The sequence below is a fragment of the Populus euphratica genome, unplaced genomic scaffold, assembly GCF_000495115.2.
Source record: "Populus euphratica unplaced genomic scaffold, PopEup_1.0 scaffold22.1, whole genome shotgun sequence".
Taxonomy (NCBI): Eukaryota; Viridiplantae; Streptophyta; class Magnoliopsida; order Malpighiales; family Salicaceae; genus Populus; species Populus euphratica.
In genome coordinates, this window is record NW_011499863.1 from 156,629 (window position 1) to 170,793 (window position 14,165).

Consider the following 14,165-nt stretch of genomic DNA (forward strand, 5'->3'; position numbering starts at 1 on the left):
ATAGAATTGCGACAACCCGTAGCAGTAGCAACAGTCAGGGTAGGTAGCGGCTCTTGTTATAACCGTAAATAAAAAGAAGAAGATTAGATGGAATCATATAGGGTAGATGGTGATGCACACTACCAATCAAATGTGCGGTTGCTTAGACTTGCCCATGAAGTAGTATCTTGGCAGTCACCTGTCTGTTCTTGTCGTCGAGGTATCTTGCTTAATTTATTCTCTTTGTTTCTTGTTCAGCATGAATAGTCAAATTTCTGATTACATCGAAGTTGGGTTCTTGTGAGCTGTAAGAAATTGAGTTGTTTTTGCTCAGTTTTTTTAGTTTTTGGAACATTAGAAACCTTAAAGGCTTCCGTACAACCCAAGAACCCAGTGCTGATTCTCCAAGGATCATGGGTGCCTTACCTGTGATGACACAGTCAACTCCATGATGATCGTTACAGGTTGGCAGCTGTCGGATATTTGTTGTGATTTTGAGGATGGTCTCTTAATTAAATGTATTTATATCAATAAAATTAATATTTTGATTGATTATAAAAAATATACACTAATACTAAATTCATAAATGATATAAGAACTCTATTTTGAAATTAATTTTTGATATTTTCAAACTTGTTTAGATGTTTCATAAACATATACATTAGACATTCCTTTAACATAATTTTTATTAAAAATCTCATATATATAAGAATTCATTCTTAAGAATCATTCAATCCTATAAATAAATAATTATTCTAATATATTATAATTTTTTTAATTTAAAAATCAAATAACTCTTTATAATAAAATAAAATATCTCAAATAAATTATATATATATATATATATTTGGTAACATCGTGTTGGTCACATTATTTCATTATAGGCAATATTAATGTAGAAACAATAATGAGTTTATTAATTACTTAAATATACAAGCTAACAACTATAAGGCCACAACCATGATTTTATAGGTAGTGAGTTGATTATTATTTTATGAAAATTTAATTTTTTATTTAAAATTTAATTTTTAATTTTTAAATTATTTTGATATATTAATTTAAAAAAACAAAAAAGATATATTATTTTAATATTATTTTAATTTTTTAAAATAACTAATACCATACTTTTTAATACTCAGGTCCGACTAACTAATCAAAACATATATAAGATAAGCTGTTACTTCTAAGCATTGTGAAAGACAAAAAGACAATGCTAATTATTTTTTTTGGAAAATCAAATAAAATCCATTAAATAATTGATTAAAGGCGCTAGGTGAGCTAAAACCATAGAAATCTACTGACCCAACCTATAAAGCAATGTCCAAGTCGACCTATCTTCTATCAATGCCAAATTGCTAATAACTTGTTGGGTCAAGTCACTTTTCTGACAAATCAATCATCAAGAAGTAGTAAGGAATGACAAAAGCTATAACAGAAAAACCACATTAGATAAGAGGTCAGAACAACAAAGGATATCCCACCCAAACAATGACAACAGATTTTGTTAGGAACTTCCAGAAATCAAATACGTAAATTTACGTGGTTCGACAATTTGTCTACTTCACGGAGCTATTAGTTTGTATTAATCAATCAAAAAAACAATACGAACAAGGAGAAGGAGAAAACATTATTATCTACTCAACTCACTCTCACTCAAGCTTTTTCTATCTTATTCTGCTCTTTCTAATTGTCAGCTTTTCATTGAGTCTATTTATAGACTAAGCTAGGAGTAGGGGTATAAATCATAGCATGATTTATGCCACCATTTATGCCTTGAATTAAGCCTTCACCTTGTGTTAAGCGAGCGATTAGTTGTTTCCACTAGTATATGGTGGAGGTGGGGCATTGTTTGTCTATATTTTACTAATAATCTCGCTTAAAGATAAATAATAAAATTATCTTTTATCCTTTAAGACTAACCAAAGTTTTACACAACTTTAATTTTTCAAGTGTAACTCTTTTGGTTAACATGTCAGCTGGATTTTTGCTTCCACATACCTTTTCTAGTATTAGTTGCTCATTCTTCAACAATTTTTGGATGAAGTGATATTTGATCTAAATATGTTTAGTCCTAGAGTGAAATGTTGGATTCTTGGCAAGGAAGATTGCACTCTGACTATCGCTATACAGAGTTTTTGTTATTGAAAGAGCGATGATCTTTTGCAAGGTGAAACTCCAAGAAACAGCAGTACCTCCTAGTGTGTATGTGTGTGTGTGTGTGTATCTTATAGTGCTCCTTTTGCTATCAATATCTCCTGTTAGATCAATGTTTAAAAACCCTTCAAGTTTTCGAGGAACCTTTTAAGTATCTCATGGTCTATTTTATTGCCTCTCAATGCTGTTTTTCCGGATTGCTTATATATCGGCTTACAACTCCTATTATATAGGCAATGTCTGGTCTGGTACAGACCATAACATACATAAAAAAGACCAATAGCTGAGATGTATGAAATCTTATCCATGTATCCACATTCTAGCTTAGTTTTTGGTGACTAGTTTTTGCTGAGCTTGAAATGATTCTTCATAGTGTACTTACTGGTTTAACATTATCCATATTAAACTTGTAGAGAACCTTCTTAACATACTCTGTTTGTGAAAGCTTTAGTATACCTTTGTCTTTATTTCTGATGATTCTCATGTCAAATATTTGTTTAGCAGCTCCCAGATCTTTCATTTCAAACTGTTTTGACAACTGCCATTTCAACTTGTCAATCTCCTCAATGTTGAAACCTGCAATCAATATATCATCTACATATAATAGTAGAATGATGTAGGAGTTGTCAAAATATTTGACCTAACAACAATGATTGGCTTGACATCTTGTGTACCCTGAACTGCACATGAAGTTGTCAAACTTTTTGTACCATTGTCTTGGAGCTTGCTTCAAACCATATAAGCTTTTCTTTAGCTTGCAGACTTAGTTCTCCTTTCCTTGTATTGTATACCCCTCTGGTTATTGCATATAAATATCTTCCTTCAAGTCACCATGAAAAAATGCAGTTTTTACATCTAATTGTTCAAGATGTAAATTTTCTGCAGCTACTATTTTAGAACAACTCTGATTGTTGTGAGCTTCATAACTGGAGAAAATATATTAGAGTAGTCAATCCTTTTTTTTTTTGTTAAAACCCTTTTATAACAAGTTTTGTCTTGAATCGCTTGCTTCCATCATGCTCAATCGTAACTCTATAAACCCACCTATTTTGCAAAGCCTTATTTCCTTCAAGTAGTGTGGTTAGCTCACAAGTCTTGTTCTTCAATACAGAATCTATCATATCCTTCATGACTAACTCTCACTTGCTTGAGTTTTCATCTTGTAATGATTCTTTATAAGTTTGCGGTTCATTACCATCTGTCAGTAAAATATAATTCAGTAAAAGTATGAACCGTTATGGGAGCTTTACAGTCCCTGTAGACTTGCGAACATAAACAATAGGTTCACTTGGCTTTTTATTTTCTTGTGTAGTAGTGGGTACCGATGTTCTTGAATTTTCTTGTAAAGGCTCTTGATTTTTATTCTGCTTGGTAACATCAAGAAGCCCTTCTAATCTTATAAATTTAGATTTTTATAAAATTGTATCTGAATCAGCCATATCTATTTCTATAATTGTATGTCTTTGCACAAAACTTTCTTATTGAAGATCACGTTCCTACTTCTGATAATCTTTCTATTCTAATCATCCAGAACCGAAACCCAAATTCTTCATCTCTAGAGCTAATGAAGAAACATTTCTTGAATTTAGCATCCAGCTTGTTGCGGGTATCGAAATTTATATGAACAAAGAAAACACTCCCAAAGACTTTTAAACGAGAGAGTTGTACCTCTTTTCCATTCCAAACTTTCTAAGGTAATTTGAATTCCAAAGAAACTAATGGTCCATGGTTGATCAAGTAAACTACAGTATAAACTACATCAGCCTAAAATATTAGAGGTAACCTTGAATGTAACCTCATGCTTCTAGCTCATTCATTGATGGTAATGTTCATCCGTTTAACAATGCCATTTTGTTGTGGTGTGCCTGGTGTCATAACCTAATTTTTTGATTTTTGTTATCTACAAAAATTGATGAAAAACAAGTAAAAATAAAATAAATGAAGAGTGAATTAAAATTTGGGTTAAGGGCAACATGATTAGAAGTTTAAAGAATTAATTAAACTCTTGACTAGTTTAATTAATTAAATAAAGGGGCTTAATTAGGAAATTAAGAAGTTTGAGGACTTAATTAAACTTTGATTTAATTAATTAAATAAATTCAGGGACTTAATTGAAAGTAATCCAAGGGTAAAATTAAAAATTTATTTGATTAAGGGACCCAATTAATACATTTCAAAACACCAGGGACCAAACTACAATCTGTCATTTGTCATGCCAAATGACGTCGTTTCGGGTCATACTGTTCATCATTTGTTAGCTGAAGACCGATTCAACAGGGGAGAAAATCCGGAGATCATTCCAGCAAATCACGGCCACGACATCACGATCTCTTGCCCACGATCCCGCTCATGGATTGATTAAGAGGGGAACTGGTTTTTGCATGCTCTCCGGCTCTATAAAAGGCAGAGCAGAGCATACACCAGAGGGGGAGAAAAAGCTAAAAGAGGGGAAGAAAAATACAGAACAGGTACGCTATTTCCTCTTCATTCGTTATCACAATTAGGAGGCCTCCTTTACACTGGCTTGGGCCAGTGGCCAGGCTGGGCTAGCCCCTCCTTAAACAAAGATCATTCACCATCAAAGAATAGGATGCCAGAAATCCATTCTTTCCATTCCATTTAAATTATTTTTAAGGCCGCCGTGATGTCGGGTGCGACACCTGGAACGGTCTTTTTTATTCTTATATCATTAACAACGCAATACTACTTGAAACCTCCATCAATGTATTCTCCTCTATTATCAGATATCATGCATTTTAGTTTTAAAACTGATTCAGTCTCAATTATAGCCTTTCATTTCTTGAATGTTTCAAACAAATCAAATTTATTTTTTAAAAAGTAGACACATGCCTTCCTATTAAAATCATTAATAAAAGTCACATAATATCGATAACCTCTAAGAAATGCCACTAGAGAAGGTCCCCATAAATCTGTGTGTACCAATTCTAGCTTTCTTGGTTTTAAGGCCTTGCCAACCTTTAAGAAACTGAGTTTCTTCTATTTTTCAAGAATACAACTTTCATAAATGTTCGTATCAATATTTTTTAACTTTGGCAGCTTTCCTTTCAATTGAAGAATCTTCGTCCCCTTTTGACTCATATGGTAGAGTCTACAATGTTATAGTTGTACCTGATTTTCTGCTTCAGTAGAGGCAATAATGTTTACAAATCTTGTGTTCATATATAAGGTGCCAGTTTTCTTTCTATTAATCAAAATCATTGCTCCTTTCAATACTTTTCATATACCTAAAAAAAAAATGATCAAATGACTGCTATCATCAAGTTGTCTAACAGAGATCATTTTCTTCTTTAATCTAGGAACATATCTTACATTTTGTAAGTTTCATATAAATCCATTCATCTTCTTGATTTGCACATCTCTTATACCCACAATATTCATTGGTTGTATATTAAGCAGATAGACTACACCGTGATCTCTAGTAACATAGTTTTGCATTATTTCATGGTGTGATGTATAGTGAAATAAAGCACCAAAATCAAGAATCTAATCATTAATTGGACATTGTATAGTAATCAACGCATCTTGTACCTCATTAATGATAGCGTTCATAGAGTCAGCCTAAGGTTTTTTTGGTTTTATGTAACTCCTTATGTAATGACCAGGTTTGCCACAATTCCAACATTAAACCTGTTTTTTGGGTCTAAACTTGCTTTTACTTTTGTATCTTGATTTTGATTTGCCTCTGGATAAACCTATATCTTGTCTCTTCCCTCGAGTGTTAATGTTGAGAGTTGGCCCTGAACTTGAACTTTCACTTGAATCTTTTCTTCATACTTCTTCAGCCAAAATCAAATCTGGGATGTCATCATATTTTAGTTTGGATTTTCTGGTTGAGTTACTTACGGTTGTTCTCATACCTTCCCAACTACTTAAGCTAGCAAAATAAATGCATAAATCTCATCATCAAACTTAATCTCAACAGATGACAATTGATTTATGATGATATTAACGTTATTGAGGTGTTGTGTAACAGAGGTGTCTTCTGTCATCTTTAAGTTGAACAACTTTTTCATCAAGTGCGCTTTATTATTTGCTGATGGTTTCTCATACATCCTAGACAAGACTTCCATTAATCTTGTAATGGATTTTTTTTTATAACGTTGTGAGCAACTTTTCTTGATAAGGATAGTCAGATAACGCCTAAAACTTGTCCATAAAGAATTAGCCATTCTTCATCTTGCATGTTCTCTAGTTTGCTCCATAATAAAGAAAGATGAAGTTTCTTCCTATTTATATAGTTTTCAATTTGAAATTCTGTCCAATCAAAATTTTCAATTCCAACAGCCTTTATTTCATCTGCCATTTTTGCTAATCTTAGAGTTTGAATTTGTTGAATTTGAATCCACGATTGTGTTTGAAATGGTCAGAAATGTTGCAAATGACTCTGAAATCACCTAAATCAGACTTTGGATAGCTTAGATCTGATCAATCAAACTTTTGGATCAATAGACGGTGCAGATGAAGTCGCATGTCAGGTGAAATAGTATCTCCGATGTACCGGATCAACACGTAAGATGATGACATAACTTTGATGATGTGTCAAACACATCAACAAACCGAACCCACCTTTTATGATGTGGCATAGTCGTGTGTAATTATTGCTAACGTGGCATGTGTTGATGTGGATTGTTGATTGGTCAGGTGATGTGGCAAATGACTGTACGGAATGGATGTTGTGGTTGCTGATTCGTTGATGACATGGCGGGTCAAGCCAATTCAATTACAGATAGTTGGGTGAAGAAGAAGCATGTGGTGCATGTGTATGCATGGACAGTCCTAATATCAGCATATGTTAGCACGTGTGGGCATGTAGCATGTCGATTCCTTGCTGGAGTTTGACCAGTGGATTTATCCGGTTGTCTCCTACACAATGGTATGTTTAAAAACACATTTTGAGAACTTTGATTTCCGAGTTTGGATCAAACACCTTTATTTTTCAAGAACATACTCTGATACTAGTTATTAGGAAATTCCAGAAATTAAGCACATATAAATTTACGTGGTTCGACAACTTGCCTACTTTACGGAGCTACTGGTTTGTATTAAGCGATAAAAAAAACAATGCAAATAAAGAAGGGGAGAAAACACTCTTCTCAACTCAACTCAATCTCACTCAAGCTTTCTCTCATTCTCAGCTATTTAATGAGTATATAAAGGAACGGGGCATAAATGATAGCATAATTTATGTTATTATTTATATTTTAAATTAAGCCTCTATCTTGTATTAAGTGAGAGATTTGTTGTGCCCACTAGCATATGGTCATTGTTGAGCTCCATTTTACTAACAGATTTGAGCCAGAAAAGGCAGACGTCTACTGAAATAATACAGAACAAGCAGTCTAACATTCAACCAAGCAAACAAGCAACATCAACATTAATAAAAGAAACGAACCTGAAATGTAATTAGTATTACAAACATCGAAGAAAATCATGGAATGGTAAATGACCATGGAGTTTAATTCATCACTTACGGAAATTAAGCTGATTAACAACACTAGTGATGAATTGCTAGTAGGGCTTGCGACTGCTTTTCGTAGCGGAAACCCTCGGCCTTGGAGTCATCTGCTGACCAAACGAAAATCCCATGGAGTTGCTTCTGACTCTTAAGCTTACTGCAGGCTGTAAAGAAGCCATCTGATGGAGATAGCCCGCCGCTTCCATCACTGATAAAGCTCACCAAGACTTTACCACCATTGTAGTTAGAAGTCTGGGTTTCGAAGTAATCCAGAAACTGGGATACTGAGATATCCTGATCATATGCATAAAATTGGAAGTTGACATAGTCTATTTGATGCCCATATTTCCTCCATAAGGCCAGGTAATGGCTTTGAACTTGGCCATTAGCGAAAGGAGCTATAGAGGCAAATGAGATGACCCCATTCCTCTTAAGGGTTGTAATGAGTTGTCCTATGCACTCCGTAAATGTATCATGATCAGCTTGAAAGTGCTCGTAATCAATGTCAATCCCATCCAAATTATACTGCTTAATGACCCGTGTGAGTGAAGAAACAGCATTAGATACCCAGGAATTAACCGAGGAAGGATTAAAGTAAGCATAGCCATTCTCTACGCTATCCCCTCCAAGACTCAAGGCAACTTTGACATTGGAATGGCGGTTCTTGATAGAAGAAACCTGAGAAGGGCTTAGATTATCGGAGTCCCAAAAGATGTTGAATTTTCCATTGGTGGAAGAAGGAGAATTCGAGGTGTCATGGTCTATGGCAAAAGAAAGGATGAAATGGAATTCAACATCTGATCTGATAGGAACATCGGTGAATCTGACATTATTGGACTCGGCTCCAATGTATTCACGGAAGAGGTTTGAGTTTGCAGGGGCTGCTTGGATTGATGCATGAGAGGGGGAAATAGCTTGGAGAACAACAAGGGTGATGAGCAACATTAAAAACTCCATTCTTGTTTACTGATCAAGAGGTCTGTTTTTCTGGGTGCATGTGCTCGACGTTGTCTATACACACACACACACACACACACAGTGTCAAGCTGGCAATGGATTCAACAAAGCTGGATAGTACTGAAGTTTTCAGATGGCAGATAATTTCGTCTTGATTCATCATGTAAATGACAGCATATTTTTCTACCATCTTGTAAATGACGGGGAACAAGTTAATTTGTTTCATTGGGAAGGAATATTGCGACGACCGTGCTTGTTTGGATCTAATTTTTTTTCTTCTATAATCTAAATCCTTCAAACTTTTTTGGACATTTATTCTTATTTTCTCATGATTATGATTGACTTTGAAAATGATTCCTTATCTTCGTTCTTTTCTCCACTCCACGTTTTATTATACCTATATTACTATTAAATAGCATAGTTATTAATTTGTTGTCTATGATTACAAAATATTTACATGTTTATCTATATTTTATTTTTACAAATTATATTAATTTTTTATTTTAGCATTCACAGCTCATTTTATAATTTATTTGGTTATATTTTTTATAATTTATTATATTAAAGACACACATAATTTTTTTTATGATATTTAATTAATAAATTTTATGATATCATAAAATATACCTATTACTTCGGCATCTTCTTTCAATATCTAGGATGTACTAAATATAGTTATTTATGAAATTAATTTTTTTAATTAATTTAAGTGTTTAGATCAGTTTGTATAGAGCTTAATTAATTTTATAGTTTCTAAAATTAATGATTATATAAATTTTTAATAATTTTAATGTAAAATTAATCTATTTTAAAAAATAGATAAGTTAAAGGTGGTTTATTTTTCAGTTTAATGTTATTCTTGAAATATAAAATTTCATTATACATTTACATTGCTCTTGTATTAATGTTTTATATCATCCGTTATAAGACACATTAAAATCTCATGATTAGTACAAGGCCACGTCATGCAAGTAGAAAAATGCTTCAACTTCGGAGCTCCATGAATACATTTAGAAATGTTTAGAAGAGGCGGTAATTATTTTTTAAAATATTTTTTATTTATAAATATATTAAAATAATATTTTTTTAGAATTATTTTTTTATATTAACACATTAAAATAATTTTTTTAAAAAAATAAAAAAATATTCAAATTCTAATAAAACACGCAACTCCAAAAAACACTCCACTCTTTTCCTCTAGTTTTTATTAAATACACGCTAGTCATTGAAGTATATGGAAACTTAAACGTAGTAAACACAGGGACATGATTTCGATCTCAAAATGTGTTCAGAAACTATTTGCCTATGATTGAATTATTTCAAGATTAATTATTCAATCTCGTCACGGCCCAAGTCTACAGGCCTTTCTCAACAGGGCCCAACCCGACTTGACAGAAAGGGCCCAACCCGACAGGACTCGGCATTTCTCTCCAGGACACGTGTTTGTGAGAAATTTCATACACAAATCTATAATTACTGAATATAATGTATAAAAGAGATGGAAAATGACATCAAACCTGCTAAAAAGTGATAATAATTCAATAAATTATTTAAAAAATATGCTATAAATAACCAGAAGTCACAACTTCACCGTCATAGAATTTATAAGAAATTTCCGTCTTGTTTATTGATTTATTTATTAGATGAATTTATATAAAAGGTCTCAATTGAAAAGTTTTAGGAAGTTTGGATCCTAGATCGAGATCCATTGCACAACTGAGGTTTTTCCAAAAGAACTCCTCAATGATCCTCCACTTTTCACACCCTTACTGGTCAGTTACGCAACCAGCCACCACCTCCTGTCACCGAAACACCCAATCCCAATCTCCCGAAATTAAAAATCTCACAAATTTATAAAAACCAAACACGAAACCACTCATGTCCAAAATTATGGAGCCAACAGCACACTCCGACCCGAATCTAAACCCGATCCGACCAAACGAGCCAGAGCTCGACCTCTACACCATCCCCAGCTATTCAAGTAAGTCGTCTCTTCTCTGTGTTACAAAACCATATCTCTCCTTTTGTTTCCCGTAAAAAAAAAAAAAAAACTTTCCCAGAAAATCTACAAAATCTTCTTTTCTTTTCTTGGTATTTTTCTCAGGTTGGTTTTCATGGCACGATATTCACGAGACAGAGAGAGTCGCTTTAAGAGAATTCTTCGATGGGAGCTCAATAACGAGAACTCCAAAAATCTACAAAGAATACAGAGACTTTATAATCAACAAGTACCGTGAAGATCCTTCCAGAAGGTTAACATTCACGGAGATTCGAAAGTCACTGGTTGGTGACGTTAGTTTGTTGAATAAAGTTTTTCTGTTTTTGAATAATTGGGGATTGATTAATTTTAGTTGTGAAAAGAATGAGGAAATTGGTTTGGGTTCGGGTAATGTTGATGTTCGGGTTGAAGACGGGGCTCCGAACGGAGTTCGGATTGTGGAGATGCCTGATAAGTTGAAACCAATTTCGGTGGGGTCGGTGCAAAGTAGCGCAGAGGGTAGTGGTGGTGGTGGGAGTGGGAGTGGGTTGAAGTTGCCGCCTTTGGCGTCCTATTCGGATGTTTTTGGCGAGTTAGTTGGGAAGAAGAAAGAGGTTGTTTGTGGAAATTGTGGTGGAAGTTGTGATTCCGGCCAATACGAGTATAGTAAGGTAATTGAAATTCTGGTTTGATTGCAGTGGCATTTGATTTTATGTTGGTTTATTGCGTTCGGGTTGTTTATCTTTTGGGGTCTTAGTTGTGAATTCATTATCACATTGTATGCGAAAATTTTCTTTGTGCACTTTTTTGCCATGGAATATTTCGGTTCATCATTCTATTGTAGGTTCATTTGTGTTGTTCAATTTGTTAAGATATAGTGGTTGGTTTGGTGCGTTGACTGTTTTTCATATTGTAATGTGACTGTAATTTTGAGAATATATGCTAGATTAGGACTTCAGACCATTGACTCAGTAGATTTTACCTTTCTGAATTGTATGGTGTTCTGTGTCTAAGCTAGTTAAAGAGAAGAGTGGCTAAACAACTGTGTTTAGGTATGCTAGTAGATAATCTTGGTCACCTAGAAAGCAGCTTTATTTACCCTGACAGAGTGGTGCATGTTTGGACTTAACACAGCCTGTTCTCTTGTCCCTGTCATTAAGTTAGGTGATATGAACTTTGTGGCATTGTGGATTTGTTAGATGCGGTGAGACTGCAGATAATTCTCTTCTTAAATATCTGGAATCATTCACTTCAATTAGGCATTTACCAACCAGTGCTTCTGGGCAACCCTATCCATTTTTGCTATTTTTATATTTGGGAATGATCTCTCTCTATTTCCTTCTGTGGGAGTGCAGATTTTATTTTCTTGTTCTAACGATTGAATTTGCAGGGTGATTACTTAATCTGTCAAAAATGCTTTAATGATGGAAGTTATGGCGAGAACAAGTCTAAGGATGATTTCAAGCTTAAGGATAGTGCTAGCAATGCAGCTGTGTGGACTGAGGAGGAGACTTTGCGTCTTTTAGAATCTGTTTCGAGGCATGGGAATGACTGGGACCTGGTTGCTCAAAATGTTAAAACCAAGACTAAACTTGATTGTATTTCTAAGCTCATTGAGCTGCCATTTGGGGATCTTTTATTGAGTTCTACATATGGAAAGGGCAATTCTAGTGGACAGATTGGGAGCACAAACAACTCAATACAAGTTCCTGCAGCTCCATCTGAGCATCAAGATGATACCAAACATGAAGATCAATTGCATGAGCAGATGAATGCAAATGAGGAGAAGGGAGATGTCATGGATGATGGTCCCCTTTTGAAAAGAAGACGCATCACTTCTGTTTCAGATGCTGGCGGCTCTCTGATGAAACAGGTAGAATTCACCACTACAAAATCCTACTGCTTTTAACTTCTTACCAGACTTTCTTGTTGACACCCTTCAATAGTTTATCTGATTTTGTTAATTAGGATATGTTTCAATTGTAGTGTTTTTCATCTTAGCTTATGTTTGACCATGCAATTGGTGATTTTTTTCATTAGGTAGCTCTCATCTCAACCATGGTTGGCCCAGATATCACAGCTGCTGCAGCTGAGGCTGCTGTTGCAGCACTTTGTGATGAAACTGCATGTCCAAGAGAGATATTTGATGGCGAAGAGGATTTTCCTTCTAATGGGTTTTCTTCTCCCTCCTTCCATTCCAAGTCGAAGAGGTTGTTTATTGATGTGATTTTTATCCTCTGCTGTTCCTGTGATTATTGTTTTGCCCCTGCCTTATTGATACATGTTAAAGTTTTCTGTTCATTTTTCTTTTTTAGAGTTGACGAGGTTGATGCCTCAGAGGTGAAGCAAACACCCACTCAGTCAGGTAATTGATACAATGCAACTGTGCAAAAAATCGACTGGATGATATCCCAAGAACTTTGTTGGAGGGGTATCTGCCTGTTCTTATTGTTATCATATGCTTCTTTATGTTTTGTTCACTTGTTGATTTCATTTTCATTTGCTCAACATGCTTGTTTAGGTACATTTGCCATTTTTCTTGTGAATGTTTGCATGTGTTTTTGTGGGGAGAGGTGGGGGCATATCCACTTTGCTACATGCCTGATAGTATGGCATTCTAGTCTGCTAATAGTTTAGCTTGCAATAGACCCTCCGTGTAACTTGCTAGTAATCCACATCAACCATATCACAAAGTATGGCATTCTAGACTGCTAATAGTTTAGCTTGCACTAGACTCTATATGCAACTTGCTAATAATCCACATCAACCAAATCACTAACTTCTCTATGTTGGCCAGCTTTCTCCTATTGTTTATATAGTGAATATATATTTACCAATCCTCCGGTCTCTTCACATGTCTATCTTGGACAGGAACTGAGGAGGCATCTGCATGGCAGAATGACATACCTCTATCTTTGCGTCTTAGAGCTGCTGTTGCAACAACTCTTGGGGCGGCTGCTGCTCATGCTAAATTACTGGCAGATCAGGAAGACCGAGAAGTTGAGAATTTAATGGCAACCATAGTTGAGACACAGGTAGGTCAGGTTGCCTATCTCTGTATCCATTCTATACATTTTATACTGAAGAAATTTCCAGTTTAGAGGATGTAGCTCTTAATATTCTTTTATTAAATGAATGCAACATTAGTTGAAGAAACTGCACCACAAAATCAAGCACTTTGATGATCTGGAGCTGATAATGGAGAAGGAATACGCTGAATTCGATGAACTAACAGAGTCCTTGACCGAGGAGCGGATTGATGTCTTGCAAAGGGCCATTCGTGCAGGCATATCTAAATCAAGGGATCATGCTCCCATAAAATTTCACATGTCAAATGTAGTTTGAAGGAGTCGTAGATCAATTTAGCATAAAAAGGTGGCAGAATGCACATGATTTAAGCTTCACCTGTTCCAGTTTACACCTAGATTTCCTATGTGTTTAGCTATCACTTCTTTTAGCTAACTGTAATTGAATTTGCAATTGGGGCAGCTGAACATAAACTTGCGTGTCTCTGATTGCTTGTAGCCTTTTGGAATGCTAATAGTTCAGTTTAGTTTTGAACACATTTTATTTGCATCCTACCAAGTCATCTCGTTGTGCACTATCTGTTGCCAGCGTCAT

The 14,165-nt window shown here is 34.8% G+C and overlaps 2 protein-coding genes across 2 annotated transcripts; one reads left to right on the forward strand and one right to left on the reverse strand.

Moving 5' to 3' along the window:
- Positions 1 to 7,648: 7,648 nt before the first annotated feature.
- LOC105125569 (chitinase 2-like) lies at positions 7,649 to 8,566 on the reverse strand. Its single transcript, XM_011026090.1, has one exon. It carries the CDS (start codon positions 8,564 to 8,566, stop codon positions 7,649 to 7,651), a length of 918 nt encoding a protein of 305 aa, XP_011024392.1.
- A 1,776-nt stretch (positions 8,567 to 10,342) lies between these two features.
- On the forward strand, positions 10,343 to 14,120 carry SWI3A (SWITCH/sucrose nonfermenting 3A). The gene is made up of 7 exons (XM_011025652.1): positions 10,343 to 10,547; positions 10,671 to 11,215; positions 11,935 to 12,417; positions 12,585 to 12,754; positions 12,860 to 12,909; positions 13,416 to 13,579; positions 13,692 to 14,120. Exons 1-7 carry the CDS (start codon positions 10,445 to 10,447, stop codon positions 13,887 to 13,889), a joined length of 1,713 nt encoding a protein of 570 aa, XP_011023954.1. The 5' UTR covers positions 10,343 to 10,444; the 3' UTR covers positions 13,890 to 14,120.
- Positions 14,121 to 14,165: the final 45 nt, after the last annotated feature.